Source organism: Danio aesculapii, chromosome 6, assembly GCF_903798145.1.
Source record: "Danio aesculapii chromosome 6, fDanAes4.1, whole genome shotgun sequence".
NCBI lineage: Eukaryota > Metazoa > Chordata > Actinopteri > Cypriniformes > Danionidae > Danio > Danio aesculapii.
The window spans coordinates 57,046,552-57,068,107 of NC_079440.1; the positions used below are offsets into that span (position 1 = coordinate 57,046,552).

At 36.0% G+C, this 21,556-nt stretch overlaps 2 protein-coding genes across 8 annotated transcripts in view; both read left to right on the forward strand.

Annotated features, from left to right (window-relative positions):
* The window catches only part of LOC130231266 (tubby-related protein 1-like), a 55,694-nt gene extending 52,852 nt beyond the window's left edge, over nt 1-2,842 (forward strand). Inside the window, exon 15 of the mRNA XM_056460755.1 lies at nt 2,709-2,842. Within this exon, the coding sequence (XP_056316730.1) occupies nt 2,709-2,842 (134 nt within the window). The remainder of the gene's footprint in view (nt 1-2,708) is intronic.
* A 13,507-nt stretch (nt 2,843-16,349) lies between these two features.
* The window catches only part of tead3b (TEA domain family member 3 b), a 92,853-nt gene continuing 87,646 nt past the window's right edge, over nt 16,350-21,556 (forward strand). For all 7 annotated transcript variants that reach the window (XM_056460587.1, XM_056460591.1, XM_056460589.1 and 4 more), the window contains exons 1-2: nt 16,350-16,505; nt 16,885-16,952. The gene's annotated coding sequence lies outside the window, so the exon portion shown is untranslated. The remainder of the gene's footprint in view (nt 16,506-16,884; nt 16,953-21,556) is intronic.

Here is a 21,556-nt window from a genome sequence, read left to right on the forward strand (position 1 = left end):
AAGGCCTTTATTCTGCAAAAACAACCACCTAGATCTACTTATCCTACTTATTACATGGCTACTTGCCACAAAACACAAAAATTAGACACAAAACATTGTTCTGCTCCATAGTTTATTAAATCTTTAATTAAACGCAAAGCTGACAGAAACGAAACAGCTGATGGAGTATACACTAACCTGCACATTATTCAGCCACAAGATGGTGCCAAACTGTTAAAAACTCAAAGCTAACAGAAACTATACGAGTTGAATGGACAATATACTAACCTCTGTATTATTTATTCACAAGCTGGCGCCAAACAGTCAAAAACCACGCCTTGACACACAAGCAGATATAAATGAATGTGAATGTAAATATAAGAATGGGAACATATTCACTGAAGGTCATTCATTTATTCATTTTCTTTTGGGCTTAGTCCCTTTATTAATCAGGGGTCGCCAAACTGAAATTAACCGCCAACTTATCCAGCATATGTTTTACGCAGCGGATGCCCTTCCAGCTGCAACCATCACTGGGAAACACCCATACATTCTCATTCACACACATACATGAACAATTTAGCTTACCCAATTCACCTGTACCGCATGTCTTTGACCTTGTGGGGGAAACCGGAGCACCCAGAGGAAACCCACACCAACATGGGGAGAACATGCAAACTCACACAGAAATGCCAGCTAACCCAGCCGAAGCTTGAACCAGTGACCTTCTTGCTGTGAGGCGAGAGCGCTACCCACTGCTCCACCGCGCTGCCCTTTAATTAAATAATTGTTTAATTATTTAAATAATTAAACAGTTCCCATATGAGTCTGTGTTACTTAGCGGTTGTTATCTCAGCATGACATACTTTGGAATGTTGCGACCGACCAATCAGAATCAAGTATTCCAGATAATGTTAGTCAATGTAAATAGAAATGAATAACCTGAACTAAGAAGAACAATATTTGTACATCATTAATTAATCATAGTTCAACATTCAATAATGTATTATTAAAATTCAAAGTTAACATTAGTTAATACATTGTGGGTTAACAAGAACCATCAATGACTGATGTTTCAGTAACCAGTGTTGACAAAGATAAATATATACAGCCATACGTGTATGGTTTGTGCATGTTAGTGAATAGATTAACTAACAATAACTAATGTAACCTAACTGTAAAGTAGATAAAGCATTATGCAGGGTCAGTGGGGTCCTAAAAATTCTTAAAAAGTGTCAAATTTAAAAATTGAAATTTTAGGCCTTAAAAAGTCTTAAATTCGCTGTTCTAGGTCTTAAATATTTTTGCACAGGTCTTGTTTTTCTTATGTCTATGTAACGCTACGCTCATTTAAATTCTTTTTTGTTGTTGTTGCTTGGTTTTCGTGGTGTTGTAGTTCTTTATTTCTTTAGTGCAAATGTAATTTTTGGTATTATAACTACAGATGACACCAACATGCAATAGCCAATCAGCTTTCTGCTATTGAACTCAGTGTGCGCGGCGAATGTGACATCATCGCTGTGTTCGTTGGTTCGCTGGGTGCGCGTGACATGATTTCGGCAGGCGGAGCTCATTTAATTTTTTGAGACTCGAGTGAACAGTTCGTGCGGCGCCACATTTGATTTGAGTGGAATATGAAACACTTTGAAGAGATTTTGTCTTAAACAAGTACGCCTGTACACACATCTTTATGGGTCCATCCATGCGTGATGATAGGGATAACTTGAAGGCCAATAATTATTGGCTAGAAATTGCAACAGCCGTGGGAAAGGAGGAAAGTTTTTGTAAAAGTATATACGTAGATTTACAATTTAGTATTTAAAACAATTTACAAGTTACAAACTAAAATGAAGGAGCAAATTATGTTTTTGATAACTGGAAAGGAATATATGAACCTATCAGTTTACAATATACTGATGCCATGTTTCTAGGCTTTATTGATGATAATGGTCTGGAATATTGGACCATTATTGCCTTTTTAGCTTATAAGTAGAGGACAGAAACTAGCCAGATAATAATGAGTGAATTGTTGAGTGGGCAAAATAAAAATAAAAAAACTTCAGTTTTAGTAAATGTACTTTTTTTTTGGCTTTTATTCTTGCTATAATAAAAAATATAATTGTAGAGCAACCCATGTTCTGTTGCCATTTAATATTTAACTTTAATAGGTAGAACTGTCCGAGATATGAACAAAAGCAAGTGATGCATCAAAGTTTGATTTAAAAAAATCCTGAATGGTTGTTAAAATCTTTAGAATCATTATAATAAATTATGAAAATTATAAAAAACAGTTAGTTTAAAAATCTTCAATGATATTAATCATATGACATAGTTCCAGAAACTTCTGTGTTTATCCGTCTGACTTTACAGTGGGTTTCTTTTGACCGCCCCATGTCATTTAAAAGAATATTTCAATAGCGAACGCGTCAAGTATTAAAGCCTCGTCCGTTTCGTGAGGTGCGCGATGCGGTGCCAGCATTAAGATGTTTGTTTGTTCATTTTTTCTGTAGTTCAGTGGTGCATCTAACCTGTCTTCAGTACTGTTCAATTAGAATACATTTATTTTACCACTAATTTTGTGATTTTGCATTTTCTCTTAATGTGTATGCGTGTTGATATTGTGATATAGGTCTTAAATTTAATACTTAATGGTCTTAAAAATTCTTAAATTTGACATTATGATATCTGCAGAAACCCTGATTATGTGACTCTTTTACTGTGTTTTTCAGAGGACTACATTGTGATGCAGTTTGGGAGAATTGCAGACGACGCCTTCACTCTGGACTACAGGTATCCTCTGTGTGCCGTACAAGCCTTCGCCATCGCTCTCTCCAGCTTCGACGGCAAAATCGCCTGCGAGTAAAAATCTAATGACGTCCCGCTGGCATCTTTTTTTTCACATGCAGTGAATGGGAGACATTCTCATTCAACATCAGCTCAATTGACGAAAAACAAAGCCTTGTGTGCATGATTTTACATGCCATAGAGAGATTTGATATCCTCTTATATGGGCTGAAATCAAAGGATGGATGTTCTGGAGAAAGGAAGTGCATTGAAGTGGTTGATTTGTGATGCAGATGACCCCTGGTGTTGAGGGGGTCATGTTAGATGAATTGCATGCTTGAAAAAGGAACTGTGTTTAATTGTTTTTTAGCATATACTTCTGGTCTGTTGAATGCTTGGTTCTAATTGGCTGATGAACATTCTAAAGTTAGCAGTCATTTTAAGATGAATGCACAGCTAAAGTAGTTCCGGCATGTTTTGAGGGCATTATGGTTCTATATCAGTACGCTGAATGATTTCAGCAACACAGGCTCATTCTGAAAACGTAGCCCTATATACATTTCTGGAGATCATGAATTATGTAGCCAGAGCTACGTATGGCTGCATTTCATCTTTAAAACGAACGCTACGGGGCGTTGTGAGGCCGTTCCTTTTCGCGCTAGCAGCTGACAGCTTACCTCAGTATGTATGGCTTTTCCACTGTTACCAGTTTGTCCAGTAGCTCACCATGTACATCAGAAGACTTGAGACACAGAGAGGAGTTGACCACGAGGACTGGGTTAGAGTGCGGCGAAGAACGGTTCCAGAAAGTGGGTAAGACAAAAACAGAAGCCAAAAAATAAAATAAACAAGTAAATAACAGGGTGAGAATGTGGTAAAATCTGCAAACGTGGTAAAAATCAGGCGAGGGCTCTTCTTTTTCTGGATTGTGGTTGGGTTTAGTGATGGGGGTGGGTGCGTCAGTCAATTACTCAGTCAGTCAGTCAGTCAGTTAGTCAGTCGACAGCGGCCTCTGGTGGATTTATGCAAGAGGAGCAGGCGCGAATGGCACTTGCAAGAGAAATTTGAGATCTCGAAAAGCGTACTCAGCGGCCTCTAGTGGATTCGCGAAGAACTGCAAAAAAACGTAGCTCCTGGGACAGATTTGGCACTCTTCAGAAATGTATATAGGGGTATGTTTTCAGAATGAGCCTAGGTTGGATTTCAGTTATGTACTATTTGACAAGAGAGCTAGTCATTTAAATTTGGTATTAATTAAGAATAAAAATGATTTTTAGTTAAAGGATCTTTATCTCTCTCTCTCTTTCTACACATATACAGTGCTCAGCATAAATAAGTACACCCTTCATGAGGGCTGTGCAATTAATTGAAACCGAATCGGAATTTGAAAGGTTGCGATTAGTTAATCGCAAGAGGCTGCGATATGAATAATATATGTATTATCTAATTTCCTACGCCCAGAGCAAATGCGTGACTGCTGGCTGTGTGTGACAGTCTTAATAGCTAATTGAAGACCATAGAATACACAAGACGTGTCACTCGAATAGTTTTAAATGGGGAAAAGTGTAAATGTCAATATGGCGAATGATGCCCAGCCTACTAGTGCAGGAACCCATCAGTGATCGCTACTGTTTTTGCAGATTTTCTGTGATTCGAACATTTAGAAATGAAATTAAAGAGACAATTGTTTATTTTTTTGGTGACTCCCAATATGACATTTATTCATAAACTTGGCATACAATTTTGAAGAATTTGATGTTTCCCCATTCAAACAGAATGCCTGAGCATACTGCCCGAGAGGCGTTTCAAAGATGGCCTCCGAGTGAAATGACTTGCCTTAAAGGGACTTTGGCACACTTTCGTTCTGCCCAATCAGAATTGCGCAACCGAACTAGGCCCACAATAAAAAAGAAAACAAACAGGAAAGTGATGGCAAGTGGGATTATGGCATCTGCTGCTTCCGAAGCATTAACAGATGAATTAATATCTAAGAAAAACAGCATTTGTAATATGGGAATATTTTGGTTTCAAAGTCACAGACACCGAACAGAAACAGGTCATTTTTAGGAGCTGTCGCTGAATTGTTGCCATGGCTTGCAGATTATTGACCTGAAGCTAGACTTCAAAATTAAATCGAAAATCAAATCGCAATATCTGTCAAAATGCAATTAGATATTTTCCCCAAAATGCACAACCCTACCCTTCACAGATCCTTCTGTGTTAAATTCATATTTTCTATGGGATGCTTTACAACACAGGTGTCAAAGCAAGTTCTTAGAGGGCCGCAGCTCTGCACAGTTTAGATCCAACCCTAATTAAACACACCTGCTCAAACTAATTGAGTCCTTCAGGCTTGTTTGAAACCTACAGGTAAGTGTGTTGAAGCAGGGCTGGAACTAAACCGTGCAGAGCTGTGGCCTTTCAGAAACTGGCTTTGACACCTGTGCTTTACAATAATATATTTGTGCATATGCATTAGATTAGTCAGTACCAAAGCCAAAAGTAAAGTTAATTTAACCCAATAACTTAAGATCAAAGTGCAAAATTAGTTACACAAATTAATATGTTGAGGAAAAATATTAAATAACATTTTAAGAAACATGTCAAATCAAGAGTAACAGAAAATATCAAATTTAATTGAAATTTTTTCATTCATTCATTTTCCTTTTGCTTAGTCCCTGATTTATCAGGGGTCGCCACAGTGGAATGAACCACCAACTATTCCAGCGTATGTTTTCACGCAGTGGATGCCCTTCCAGCTGCAACCCAGTTCTGGGAAACACCCATACACTTTCGCATTTACACACACACTCATACACTATGGCCAATTTAGTTTATTCAATTCACCTATAGCGCATGTGTTTGGACTGTGGGGGAAACTGGAGCACCCGGAGGAAACCCACGCAAACACGAGGAGAACATGCAAACTCCATACAGAACTGACCCAGGGACTCAAGCCAGCGACCTTCTTGCTGTGAGGTGACAGTGCTAACCACTGAGCCACCATGCCTCCCTTAATTAAAATGTTGTAGTTTGTAATTTGAATATAAATGTGTTATCTTTCTATTCCTAAAAACATTATCTGACCAAAACCTTATTTTAAAGAATATAACTGTTTAATAAAACTGTTTTGTTTAAATGCACATAACCGTATTGTCCATATTCACTAAGAAATTTATAAAAATATTCATTTTCAGAAGGAGGTGTATTCATTTATGCTGATTTACACTGGATTTAACTCCTGTAACAAAGATGTGTAGCTGGCAGTTTCAATGATTTGTGTATGTGTAAATGTGTAAAAATGAGAGAGCAAGTGAGGACGGGTGTTTGTGCAGGGGTGCCGAAAGCTTCAGATTAAAACAAGGTCCAGATTTATCAAAGCCGATAGCAAATTTGAGATTTGTGCACATGCGGTGTCATTGACTGATGCTTGGAGTATGTCAAACAGCTCAACCACTCATGCAGTTTCTTGCAAAAATGATCTGGAAAAGCAGAAATAATTCCATGATCTCCTGATGCAAATGTGAAAACCCAACATTTTGGTGTTTGTCTTGTTTTGCCTTTTACGTCTTCGTAGTTTATAATTAATTGTGAAAAAACGAGGTTACACTTTATTTTAAGTAACAATTCACACTATTAACTACTGGCTATAACCTGACTATTATTAAAATATGAACTGTTTATTAACACTTATAAAGCAGGAAATTTCTTAATCTCCTTTCATGCTTTTGAGTGTTTGGTAGCCTGAAGTAAATTCAAGTGGCCCTTATAGAAAAGACATAGTTTGCTATAGAAATAGATATAGAAATGCATACATTAACTAAAGAAAATTATATTATAATGGCATTCGTTATAGGCTACAGATATATTTTGAAAAATAACCTTGAATTATTTTATTTTTATTTATTTTATTTTATTTTATTTTATTTTATTTTATTTTATTTTATTTTATTTTATTTTATTTTATTTTATTTTATTTTATTTTATTTTATTTTATTTGTTCCTGAAAAAAAAACATGTGAAAACCTGGTTGTCACAGCCTGAGGTGCGTTTCCGAAAACCATCGTTAGCCAACTAAGGTTGCAAGTTCCGTCATTACAAACAGAGTTAGTTGATTTGATGTTTCCCAAATCCATTGTTCCAACGAACATTTGCAAACTGCATCGCAAACTTGTGCACTTGCAACTACACCTCTGGAGCTGTAGTTAGAAACATAGTTCCTGGCTGTGTTCTATTCTCAGTTATCCCCTCTAAGCTCTATTCGTTTAGAACATTCTAACATTTAAACTTGGAATTATTAAAGATAAAAAAGCATTAAAGTCATCACTCTTAGGTGTAATTTGCTTTCAAACTATTTTTACAGTTCAGTTTTAGCGACCTTCATGTTTACAGTTGCGCTCCATTCGCAGTGCACGTTAAAAGCATTGATGTCATTTTGAACACAGCCATGGCTCATGACGAAAGCTATAGGTGGGCCCACACGAAATCGACACGCGTAGAGTTTGCAGATTTTTAGCCCATCATTAATTCAGTTTTTTTACTTGAGTAAATGTGTGTAAATCTATATTTATTCAGTTTTTAAATTAATTACAGTAATATTATTGAATAATATGAAAACGTTTATCTGATCTATGTACAATGTAGTTTGTACCATAATATTTTCTGTCTTTTAGTAGAGATATTATATGAGAGAATTGCTTTGTTTACCAAATAAAGTGGATCTAATTGGATTTGCATTGTAAACATTAAATAAAAGTCAAAGATATAATTTTTTATTTCACTTATTTAAGGTTTTAGTTATGATACTACCAAAATAATTCAGCAGAAATCCGCAGATTTTTACCAAAATTCTCCACAGAAATAGCAGGTGACCAATTATTTAAGAGCAGAATTTACGTTATGTCTCCAAAGCTTGTGAAAAAACAAAAAACGTAGCATACGTTAATGCTTTTAATTTAGAGTAGGTTATTTATTAAATATCGTTGCTGTATATGACATGGGCCAGTTGGTTAGAATATCTCTGCAGTGGTTTGCATGTGTCTAATTGTAAAAGTAGACTTTTCAAAAAAAAAAAATAAATAAACAATATCCTACTTAATAATGATAATAATAAAGTAAATAAATAAATAATCGTCATCATTAATATTAATAATAAATATCAAATTTAATTTCTTAATAAAAAGCCTCATTATTTATTTTTTTATTTATATGATTTATATATGAGATTAGAATTTGTGTTAGCTTTTGTAAGTGATTTTATGTTCTTTAGAATAGAATATGTAATGTTCTCTGTAATATTTGTAAAGGAAACACAGGCCCTATACAGCAGTGTTTCCCAACCCTGTTCCTGGAGGCACACCAACAGTACATATTTTGGATGTCTCCCTTTTCTGACCCATTAACTTCAGGTGTTGGAGTCTCTTCTGATGTTATGATAAGTTGATTCAGGTGTGTTTGATTAGGGAGAGTTTGAAAATGTGTACTGTTGGTGTGCCTTCAGGAACAGGGTTGGGAAACACTGCTATACAGTATGTGCCATTTACATATATTTGAATTAATATGAAAAACGAGTGCATGTTTATATCAAAACTTGAACTAGATTCTTTTTAAATGTGTGTGCGTGTAAAACAATATAATTTGCACAAAGAAATGATGGGGTTCTTCTCTAAAGAAGTTGTTACCACCCTGTTTAGAGCATTATTATGGGTGTTTTACATTAACTAACATGGTGCAAACTAAGGATCTGCGACAGAGAAACTACGAGTTTTGGGAAACGCACGCCAGGTCAGGTTTTCCCCACTCACAGTCACCCCAATCACAGTCACCTAAATACTAATCAGCCCTGCACCTTCACGTTATCCTCATCATCACACCAACTCCATATAATCCCTCTCCATCCCTCACTCAGTCTCTGACCTCATCGCAAGTCAGAAGGACTACTCTCACAGTCAGTGAAACCTTGAGTGAATCAGATATACTTACCTGTCATTTTCCATGTGATCTCCAGTGTCTGCGTCTCTCTTCTTCCTAGTGTGATTCCCTCCTGGTCTCCTCTGATTGTTGTTTTGCTGGTTCCTCAACCTCCTCCAGTCCCCCTGCTTCATCTACTACTCATAACATCCTGCAATAGTCTTTTCCAGTTGATCTCATCCCTGTTCCGGTTTCATTATTTATAAACTGTCATTCATACTGACAGCTCTCGTTTGTCTCGTCTCGACTGTCTCGTCCCTCTGTGACTCTGGTAGGCCTACCTTTATTATTTGTATTCTTTTTATTTTTTATCAAAAAGACTTTTGACAGCACCAGTTGGCACAAACACATATTGATAGTGGCTTCTCAATACAATATAACATAATTAACAATTTTGTGAGAGAATGCAAAAGCCTTGCAATAGTCTACAGTATATTTTTCTTCCCAATACGATCGTCTGATGGTCAGGATTATTTATTTTTTGGTAGCTCGACTGAGCCCTGTAAAGTATGACCTTATTCTACATCCCTAATCCTACCCAATACTTAAACTCAACCACTACCATAATAACTACTAATAAGCAGCAAATTAATCGATTATTAAGCTAATATTCTGAGTTAGTAGTTTGTTAATAGCGTGAACTGTGCATTAAAATAAAGTGTGTCTGATAAAATTATTGTTGAAAACCCATAACTGTCTTAATGTGTGTAGATAAATGTAATTAGACTTATTTTTTGTATTTTCCTGTGTGCATGTAAATGTAGAAGAGAAACTGCAACACATTTAAATAAAATAAAAGTGTTTGTAAAAATGTTCCTCATGTAAGGGTGTCTTTCATAGAGACGCTTCACTCTTGAAAACAATTCAGGTCACTGCGGTTCATAAAATAAAATCATATTAAGCATGTACATTCCTGGGATTTTATGTTTGTAGTCAAAACTTCCGGTGGCTCTGACTTTCTTTCTAACATCAACAAGGAAAATTGTAAGCAAATAACTTTAGAAAGCCCATTTAGTCTTGGATGTTAATTTATTTTTTTATTTTTTAAATAATTATTTTTAGGGCTTTTCACCTTTATTATGATAGGACAGTAGAGATCTCAGACAGGAAAGCATTAGGAGAAGAGAGAGGGTAAGGATTGGCGAATGACCTCGAGCCGGGAATCGAACTCAGGTCGCCATGAGCCCGTTGGTGCTACAGTATATGTCAGTGCACAGTACCACTAGGCTATTGGCGCCAACTCGGATGTTAATTTCAATCTGTTTAATGTTTATTATTAAATGCCATGGAAATAAATCAGTTATTAGAAATGAGTTATTAAAACTATTATGTTTAGAAATGTGCTAAAAAAATCTTCTTCGTTAAACAGAAATTGGGGAAAAAAACAGGGCGGCTAATAATTCTGACTTCAACTGTATATTTCAGTATCATTTGTTAATGCTTCCAGATTTAAAAGGGCACCCCAACAATGACTAAAGCCACAAAAATTAGATCATTTAGGTCCATTAAATGGAGGGGGGGGGGGGGGGGGCGAAAATTCGGTACATCCTTAATATCAACACACTTTTAGATTCCCATTGTTGCACATTTCTGCTGTGTGATTGAATCTTAGATCAATAATGTACAGTAAAAAAGTCCAGCGCTTATCATTGTTGTTGACAAATTTGATAGTGATTCGATATAATATCGTTTACTGGCCCAGTGCTAAATTGAACGTTTATGTTTTTCAAATTGTATTATGGGATCTGGATCATTCGTCCAATAACTTTTGGTGTTGAAAAGTTTAAAAAAGTGACTTTTATTGACATTTTTAATAACTAATAGTGATATATTGTCTGTTTTGGCATTGTACAAAGACCTGGTAATAAACTAGCTATAAGTTTTTGTTATTTCACAGACTTAATGTTGGAACACAGGCTCATGAAGAACGGATCCAGAAAGCAGGTAAGACAAAAACAGAAGCCAAAAAATAAATTAAACAAGTAAATAACAGGGTGAGAATGTGGTAAAATCTGAAAATGTGGTAAAAATCAGGCGAGGGCTTTTCTTTTTCTGGATTGCTTTTGAAAACTGTCGGTTGAGTTTAGGGAAGTGAGTGGGCGGGTCAATCTGTGCTTTTGAAAACACTATTGGTTGGGTTTAGGAAAGAAGGAGGGGTGGGTGGGTCGATCGGTCAGTCAGTCAGTAGACAGCGGCCTCTGGTGGATTTACGCAAGAACAGCAGGCATGAAAGGCACTCGCAAGAGAAATTTGAGATCTCAAAAGGACTACACAACGGCCTCTGGTGGATTCACGAAAACAAAAACTGCAAAAAAATGTGACTCCTGGGACGGATTTGGCACTCTCCAGAAATGTATATAGGGGAACGTTTTCAGAATGAGCCTGATTTGAAACTCATTCATTCATCCATTTTCTTTTCGGCTTAGTCCCTTTATTAATCAGTGGTCGCCACAGCGGAATGAACCACCAAATTATCCAGCATATGTTTTGCGCAGCGGATGCCCGTCAAGCTGCAACCCAACACTGGAAAACACCCATACGCTCCCATTCACACACATACACTACGGGCAATTTAGCTTACCCAATTTACCTATTACGCATGTCTTTGGACTTGTGGGGGAAAGTGGAGCACCCAGAGGAAACCCACGCCAACACGGGGAGAACATGCAAACTACAAACAGAAATGCCAACTGACCCAGACAAGGGTCGAACCAACGACCTTCTTGCTGTGAGGCGATCGTGCTACTCACTACGCCACCATGACGCCTGGGTTGAAATTGTATATATATTTTATATATTTTTTTTTACTACCAAACTACTAAAATGTCAATAAAAGTTACTTTGTTGAACTGCAGAACTGAATTTTCGACATCAGACAAGTCAGCAGGACAGAGATTAAGGTCCCATAATGCAATTCATAGCCCTAAATAAACAGAAAAAGCATGTGAATCCCGAATACAGAACCTGTTAATTAACGGATATATTTTTTACAGTTTATTGTTGCTTTAGCTGTGAGTTTTACACTGGGAATCTCTTCAAACCTTCACCCTCAGGCCAGACCAGATGATCTGTCACAGCCTGCTGGGTTTGTTGTCCAAACTTGTAAGTCTTTGCAAAGTTTACCACATAGAGCTGCCTTGATAGCTTCAGCTGCCTCCTCATTTTGTCCCTGTTGTTCTTTTTTTGTAAGCTTTTGTAACTGTTCTTATAGCCAATCTTTAATCTGGCCAGTAGTCTCTGTTTCAGGTCTGACCTACAGACGGAGCTGCGCGCCTGATGTATGTTGAAGCTGCACACGAGTGTTAGAATCTCAGGCTTCCTTCCAGAAATGACATCATGAGTCTGACTGCTGCGCTCCCTTGAGACGGTGGTTGTGGTGAAGAGGTTTCGCTGTTCACACTCATCGCTCTGGAATGCAGAATGGATTCTATTAGAATGCCTGAATGATGAAGGTGATGATGATGATGGTGACCTTCTAAGGTTCTGAGAACCATGCTGCAAATATAATCACTCGCTTTCCAGATTGTTTTAAATGATGGTATAAGATATATACAGTACAGTTGAAGTCTGAATAACCAGCCCTCCTGAATTATTATATTTTTCCCTAATTTATGTTTAACTTTTCTGTTCGAGTTTCTAAATATAATACTTTTAATTACTCATTTCTAATAACTGATTTCTTTTGTCTTTGCCATAATGAAAGCACATAATATTTTACTAGACATTTTTTAAAGATACTAGTATTTAGCTTAAAGTGACATTTAAAGGCTTTGCTCGGTTAATTATTTTAACCAGGCAAGTCATTGGATAATGGTGGCTTGTTCTGTAACCATTTTAAAAATTCAAATAAAAAATAAATATAAATTCCTCAAGGGGACTTAAAATATTGACTATCTGTTCTGAAGAAATATGACTTTCCACAGAAGAAATACACTGTTAAACCCAAAAGGTTAAGGTAACTCAAACCATTTGAGGAAACTGATTGCAACAAACCATTTAAGTTCAAAAACTAATCCAAATGAGTACTGTGAACTTAATCCATTTGAATAAACAGAGCAATCTGAGCACAGTAAAACCCAATAAATGAAGAGAACTCAGCCCGAACGAGTACTGTAAAATCCAATAAGTTAAGGCAACTAAAACCGTTTGAGAAAACCGATTGCTACAAAACATTTGAGTTAAAAAACTATTCTATATGAGTACTGTGAACTTACTCCATTTAAGTTGAAGTAATGAGGTATTTAATTAACTCATCTTCAACACTGAGTTCAAAACTCTTTTCAAATGAGTAGAATTAACTTTCAGTACATTTTGAGTTAACTACACTCATTTCATTTGATAAAGTTGAGTGTTGGGTTTAACATTGTAGGAAATATTGTAAAAAATTGTCCTTGCTCTATTAAACATCACTTGGGAAATATATTATATATAATAGGGCAGCACGGTTAGCACTGTAACCTCACAGCATGAAGGTTGCTGGTTCGAGTGCCAACTGGGCCAGTTGGCATTTCTTTTCTTTTTTTTAATATTTATTTTTTAGGGGTTTTCACTTTTATTATGATCTAGGACCGTGGTGATTTCAGACAGGAAAGCATTGGGAGTAGAGAGAGGGGAAGGATTGGCAAAAGACCTCCAGCTGGGAATCAAACTCAGGTACTTCTGTGCTATATGTCGGCACACAGTACCAAAAGGCTACACTCCCAACACATGTGCTGTAGGTGAATTGGATGAACTAAATTGGCCGTAGTGTATGGGCGTTTCCCAGTACTGTGTTCCAGCTGGAAGGTCATCCGCTGTGTAAAACATATGCTGGAACAGTTGACGGTTCATTCCGGAGTGGCGACCCCTGATAAGTAAGGGACTAAGCCGAAGGGAAATGAATGAATTATATATAGTATTTCTCAAAGATGACCCATTTTGACATCCTTATCAGATTTAATTTACAAAAATTGGTTTATACATAAAATGCATGTTAGATGCAATTGAAGTGTTTACTTTATTCTGTCAAAAACTTGAAAAATTAACCCAACTTGGTTAAAAAGTGTGAAAAAATGTTCCACTGTCATTAAGCATAAAATAAAATTGGGTAAAAATGAAACAGCATACTTATTCTGACATGTGCTTGTTAAAATAAAACAATAAGGGAACATTTGCTGCGAAAAAACATATGCAATAATAATTGGTGATTCATTCCGCTGTGGTGACCTCTGAAATAGAGACTAAGCTGGAGAAAAAAATTAATGTATGAATAAACCTTATGACTGGCAAAACAAAGGTTTGAAGGATATCTTTTAACATAAGGAATTATTTACAATAATGTCTTATCATAGTCAGATTTGTTTTGCTTAGTAAAAAATAAACAGGACTAGATTATGAATGACAAAATAAAGCTGTATTAAACATTGTTTTGATGCTTGAAAATGTGTGTGCTCGTATATAAAGTTGGTCACAAATTAGTTCATTAAATAATATATAAACAATAATATTAGTAATCAGGGTGACATGGTGGCTCAGTGGTTAGCACTATCGCCTCGCAGCAAGAAGGTCATTGGTTCAAGCCCCAGCTGGATCAGTTGACGTTTCTGTGTGGAGCTTGCATGTTCTCCTTGCGTTGGCGTGGATTTTCTCGGGGTGTTTCAGTTTCCCCCACAGTCCAAACATATGTGCTCTAGGTGAATTGAATAAATTAAATTGGCCATAGTGTATGAGTGCGTGTGAGTCTGTATCCCTGTGGTGGGTTGCAGCTGGAAGGGATAAGTTGGCAGTTCATTCCACTGTGGTGACCCCGGATTAATAAAGGGACTAAGCTGAAAAGAAAATGAATGAATGAATGAAATTGGGCGTAGTGTATGTGTGTGAATGAGTGTGTATGGGTGTTTCCCAGTACTGGGTTGCAACTGGAAGGCATCTTCTGTGTAAAACATATACTGGATGAGTTGGCGGATCATTCCGCTGTGGCGACCGCAGATGAATAAAGGGACTAAGCTGAAGGAAAATGAATGAATGAATACTAGTAATATTCTAAAATAATATTTAATTGTAATAAAAACTCTTTGTGCAACTCTTTAAGTATTCGTCAAGCTTAATCTAGCAGTTACATAAAATAAATATTCAGTACCAGCATGTATTTTAAATACAGTAAACATACGGTTGTGATTTTTTTGTGATTTACTTTAGCACTAGGAGTCAGCATAATATATACAGAATCACAGATAGGCCTACTTCACTGAGGGAAATAACTACTGTACAATCCTGTAAATAAATGCTAAAGACACAAATTTAAAATGATAGAGAATCATTAACAATTATTAATTTAAAGTTATTTGAATCTATAGAAAGAATTGATTTAAAATGTTATTTTTTAAATTAAAATACGGCTGCACGGTGGCACAGTATAGCACAGTCGTCTAACAGCAAGAAGGTCGCTGGTTTGAGCCTCGGCTGGGTCAGTTGGCATTTCTGTGTGGAGTTTGCATGTTCTCCCCGTGTTCGTGTGAGTTTCCTGCGTGTGCTCTGGTTTCCCCAAGTCCAAAAAAAAAGTGATATAGGTGAATTGGGTAGGCTAAATTGGCTGTAGTGTATGTTTGTGAATTAATGTGTATGGATGTTTCCCAGTGATGGGTTGCAGCTGGAAGGGCATCCGCTTCGTAAAACATATGCTGGACAAGTTGCCGGTTCATTCCGCTGTGGGGCTAAAGGGACTAAGCCGAAGGAAAATGAATACTAGTAATCTCTAAAATAATTTTTTATTGTAATAAAGACACTTAAGCTACACTTTATCTAGTAGATGCATAAAATAAATATTCAGTACCAGCATGTATTTTAAATACAGTGAACATACAGTTGTGATTATTTGTGATTTACTTTAGCACTAGGAGTCAGCATAATATATACAAAACTACAGCTAGGCCTACTTTACTGAGGGAAATAACTACTGTACAATCATGTAAATAAATGCTAATGACACAAATTAAAAATGTTAAAGGATTATTAACAACTATTCATTGAAAGTTATTTGAATCTATAGAGAAAATTATTTAAAATGTTATTAAAATAGGGCAGCATGGTGGCACAGTGGGTAGCACAATCGCCTAACAGCAAGAAGGTCGCTGGTTCAAGCCCTGGCTGGGTCAGTTGGCATTTCTGTGTGGAGTTTGCATGTTCTCCCTGTGTTGGCGTGGGTTTCCTCCTAAAGTCCAAAGAAAACCCAATGTGATATGAATTGGGTAAGCTAAATTGTGCGTAGTGTATGTGTGTGAATAAGTGTGTATGGATGTTTCCCAGTGATGGGTTGCTGCTGAAAGGGCATCCGCTGGGTTAAACATACGCTGGATAAGTTGGCGGTTCATTCCGCTGTGGAATGGGACTAAGCCGAAAAGAAAATGAATAAATGTTATTAAAATAAAAACGTCATATTTATATAACTAAATATTAATTCCCCAATTTTTAACAGCTGTGATTTGTAGCTTTAAGTACAGTAGCTCAACCCCAGCGTCTTTTCTCCTCTGTGGTCCGTGGGCGTGGCTTATGGGAAGTCTCCTCCCCACGTCGTGTTGATTGACGCCCAGCAGTGGCCCCTCCTTAAACTTTTTTTTCCCTCCTTCGTTTTCCACTGAAGTGCGTGAATTTCATACCAAACCCATACTTCGCATTCCACCTTTACTGTCAAACCAGGAGAAATATTACAGAAAACAAAAGAGCACCGAGATAAATATAACTTTAGCGAAATAAACCTCGTCCTGCTCTATCGGTAGAGGTGTTTCCTAATAAAGGTGAGTTTTTAGATTCACTCGTTCCCTTTGTCTGATCGCGTTTTTCATGCCGAAGTTTTCGGATCTTTGTCATATTTTGCATTTTTCCTCGGAACTCCCTGCGTTGGGTGGGATGAGGGACAGAATTCCATGTGGATATGCTGTAATTGTGCGTGTGAGAGAGCCAGGGAGCCGATTTTAGCGTATTAGCTGGAAACTTTTACCTCTGAATTACACTTTTAAGTTAAAAAACATTAATCCAACTTACGCTTCCATTGTTGCGCGTTGAAGTTGGGTCGAAAAATGTCACGCTCGTTCGCACAGGCTCGTGTTTACTTTGCTAGCGGGATTTTCCAAACACTTGTGACTGAAAATAAGAAAAGAGTTTTTGTTGTTGCAGGGAAATTGTCAGAGAGAAACGGCAGAAGTCTTTGGAGAGATCGTTCACCCCCTTTTCGACGTTATCAGGTAAGTTTGATTACGTTTGTTTGACTTGACAGGCTTTGCTCGAGATTTAATATATACTGATTTCTGTGAGGTGATTGAATTAAGAGTAGATTAACGAATACATTAAACACGATGGTCTTTATTTAATAAACTCTTCTTTTCTGTTGTAACGTTACATGAAGTGTAAATAACACATGGACAAAAGTACTGTCTTGAATAACAAGAATATAAACAACGGCAAAACAATTATGAAACTCGTTAATGTGTTAACTGATTTATGTGTACACGTATTTGCCCTCAGACACGTCATATAACGTTACCGAATTAGGCTAAGCGAAAGCTAAATTGAATAACGTTCATTATTTTAAATGAGAGTTGTTGTTTTAATGACTGTAAACTTTTTATTTTAGGCTTCTATAATGCCTATTTTTATAGTATTAAAAACTATTTTCGTAGTTAAACGATCATTTTCCTCAGGTTAATCATTGCTGTCACACACTTCTTAATGGATAAACGAATTAATGTTCATATTTCGGAATGGTAATTGCTGTTTTATTGTCTACAAACTGTTGGTTATGCTATAATCATGCTCAATTTTTCAACTTTACATATTTTTTATACTTTACGTATATTTGCCGATAAAAAAACAACCAGTTCCCTCAGGTAAATCAGTGACGTTGAGTGATCTTCCCGCCCAAACTTCTACCTTTTCTCAGATATTTTTTAACTCTTCGTGCTTTTACTTAATTTGGATCCATTTTGTGACATTAATAATATTTAAACCAACAATAAAAGCAGTTTATTGTTTTGTATTAACTTGTTTTTCATAGTCTTCATAGTCAGTACAGCATTAAATAGTATTTCTGTAAAAAGTATATATATATTATATATATATATATGTATATGTAGAGTTCAGATGCAAATGCCGTCTGAAATTTTCTACGAAACTAAACATTTTTCTTGGCCTCCTTTGTTTATGTTGAGATATTTCACTTTAAAGACCAGGAAAATGACTTATTCTTTGGCATAAAAGTGATATTACTGAACATACACACAGGAGCCTGATAAAAATGCTCATTTTAGAGGAAATTTTCAGACAGCATTTAGAGGTTTTCGCATCTAAACTCTTCATATTTTTATGTATTTTTGTGTTTGTGTAGTGTGCAAGCAAAATTTTCAAATGAACAATGCTAGCAGGGTCTTTATATTTAAATGGATGTAATTTAATTAGTGTGACATATATGAAGCAAGAAATCATAGGGGGATTCATTTTCATTCTCAACAATAGGGTGTTTAATGAATTCTCATTATATGGATATAATTTCTATCTCATTGCTGAAATAATTAGCATTTTAGAAATGTCTGTCTCTGCAAGTAATTGAGACCAAAGTATTTTTGTTTCATAAATATGCAAATTTGTTTTTAGTTCACCCCATGGTTATGCAAGTGAGTTAAAACGATGCTTTACACATATTTATTGTTCCTCGGAGTTCCTATTAATGGACAGGTTTCGTTAAAGAGAAATGCTGCACTTCAGGTTGGTCTTAGTCAGTTCAGCCCAAACTGCCTCTTCAAGTTCTGCTGCTTGGTTTGGTTGTCTTATGTTTTAGCTCCTTTCAGAAAGGTTAGGCTTCTCAAAAAGAGGTTTATATAGGTCAAGATGTGTTTTGAAGTGATTGTTGTTCTGTGCATTTTTTTCTGTTTTGTATATTTTATCTCCCGAAAGATACTATATGCATGCCAGATGTTGTGGAGGGTCTTTGTTTAGTCAACTGTGGAAGCAACTAAATTGTGCTCCAATTTTGTTTACATTTTTTTTAATGGATTATTTGGACCCAGATCTAATTATTTTTTTTTTGCTTTACACTTTCAAAAAAATTGCTGGGCTGTATTAACCTAACGTTGGGTCAAACATGGACAAAACCATCCTTCGGTTAATTTCTTTCAATTGAATTGCAATTTATTTAAAAACTGTTTTAACTGATGTGTTTGTCCATGTTTGACCCAGTGTTGGGTTAATTGAGCGAAGCATTTTATTTTTTAGAGTGTACTGAGAGGTTTCCCCAAAAAGGTGACTTCCAACACAAAGATTTGTTTTCCCACATTAATCGTTGTTACAATTTCCCTAGCTTTTTAACTAACTCTGTTACCCGGACGTTTACCATACACTCTCATAAATTATGGATCGTTTGTAATCCAATGTTGGGTCAAATTTGGACCAACTCATCTTTGGTTAACTTTTTTAAATTTAATTTCAATAAATTTTTAAACTGATGTGTTTGCCCAGTTTTGACCCAATGTTGGGTTAATGCAGCGTGGCATTTCTAAGAGTGTACGTTTTAAATTTACTGAGATGTTTCCCCAAAAAGGTGACTTGCAACACATCAAAGATTTGTTTTTCCAAATTAATAGTGTTTAACTAGCTTTTTAACTAACTCTGTTACCGGGAAGTTTACCCTACACTCTAATAAATGCTGGGTTGTTTGTAATGCAACATTGGGTCAAGCATGGGCAAACCCATCTTTTGGTTTATTTTTTCAATTGAATGTCATTAAAAACTGTTTGTCCATGTTTGACCTAACATTGGGTTAAAACAACACGTCATTTCTTAGTGTACGCTTTAAATTTACAGAGATGTTTCTCCAATATCGGATCAGTCAAAAAGGTGACTTACAACACATCAAAAATTGGTTGTCCCACATTAATAGTTGTTAAAATTTCCCTAGCTTTTTAAAGAACTCTTTTACCGTAACATTTACCCTACACTCCAATAAATGCTGGGTTGTTTGTAATCTAACATAAGGTCTAATATGGGCAAACTCATATTTTGGTTAATTTCTTTCAATTGAATTTAAATTAATTTTTTTAACTGATGTAATTGTCCATATTTGACCCAAATTTGGGGTAATACAATGCATCATTTTTTGGAGTGTACTTTGTAAATTTACTTGAGATGGTTCCCCGATATCAGATAAATCTAAAAGGTGACTTACATCAAAGATTTGTTTTTTCAAATTAATAGTTGTTAAAATTTCTCTAGCTTTTTAAATAACTCTGTTCCCGGGAAGTTTACCCTACACTCTAATAAATGCTGGGTTGTCTGTAATCCAATGTTGCATGAAATATGGACAAACTCATATCTTGGTTTATTTCTTTCAATTGAATTTCAATACATTTTTAAACTGTGTTTGTTCATGTTTGACTCAATGTTGGGTTAATGCAATGTGGAATTTCTTAGAGTGTATGTTTTAAATTTACTGAGATGTTGCCCCAAAAGTGACTTTCCGCACATCAAAGATTTATTTTCCCACATTAATAGTTGTTAATTTCCCTAGATTTTTAACTAACTTTGTTAGCAGGATGTTTATTCTACACTCTAATAAATGCTGGGTTGTTTGTAATCCAACCTTAGGTCAAATATGGACAACCATCTTTTGGTTAATTTCTTTTAATTAAATTTCAATAAATGTTTTGAACAGATATGAACTTAAATGTACTGAGATGTTTCCCCAAAAATGTGACTTACAACATATCAAAGATTTGTTTTCCCACATTAATAGTTGTTAAAATATCCCTAACTTTTAAACGAACTCTGTTACCGGGAAGTTTGCCCTACACCCTAATAAATGCTGGATTTTTTTGTAATCCAACATTGGGTCAAATATGGAAAACCCATCTTTTGGTAATTTTTTTTTCAATTGAATTCCAATAAAAGAAAAATGTAACTGGTGTGTTTGACCCAATGTTGGCTGAATACAATGTGGCATTTCTTAGAGTACTTTTTAAATTTACAGAGATGTTGTCCCAATATCAGATCAATCAAAAAGGTGACTTACAACACATCAAAGATTTGTTTTCCCACATTAATAGTTGTTAAAATGTACCTAGCTTTTTAACTAACTCTGTTACCGGAAAGGTTACCCTATGTTCTAAGAAATGCTGGGTTGTTTGTTATCATACTTTGGGTCAAATATGGACAAATCAAATAATTGAGTTAAACAATGTAATTTACTTTTGTTTAGACAAAATTAACCCAATATTTCCATGTTTGACCCAACGTTGGCTTACAGCAGCCCAGCATATTTTAGAGTGTACTAGTTTAAGTAGTGATGTGCACTTTAGCCAACCTGTCTTGGTATTTGCCACTTAGGTGAGATGTGCACTTAACTGTAAGTCACTGCGGTACGGAAATAACTATAGCCAAATAAATCCCTGGGTAGATCCATAAACTCATACTCAAATATTAGTGTTAGTTCTTCCTAATGCAACCTTTAATGGCTAATGTTGATGCATACCAAAATTCTGCAGTATTATTTTACTCAATTCACACACACAAAAATAATAATTGAGCATTGATTAATTGCTTTGAGCGCCACACATTTGTGCATTGCATTTATAAGCAAGTGCACGTTTTGTTGGGTGAATTTAAACAGATGCCGCACGTTGCCTTTTATGGTTTCCGCCACGGGCCACATTTGTTGTTCAGCTGCAATTTAGCTCTTTGCCGTTCTTATTCCCCCCCCGACATCCCAAACCAACTCTGAACTCCCTCAACGAACGAGGACACATCATTGCACCGTCTGCATTTGCTCTCTCGCGCTAAATAGAGCTTTACTGTTTAATAA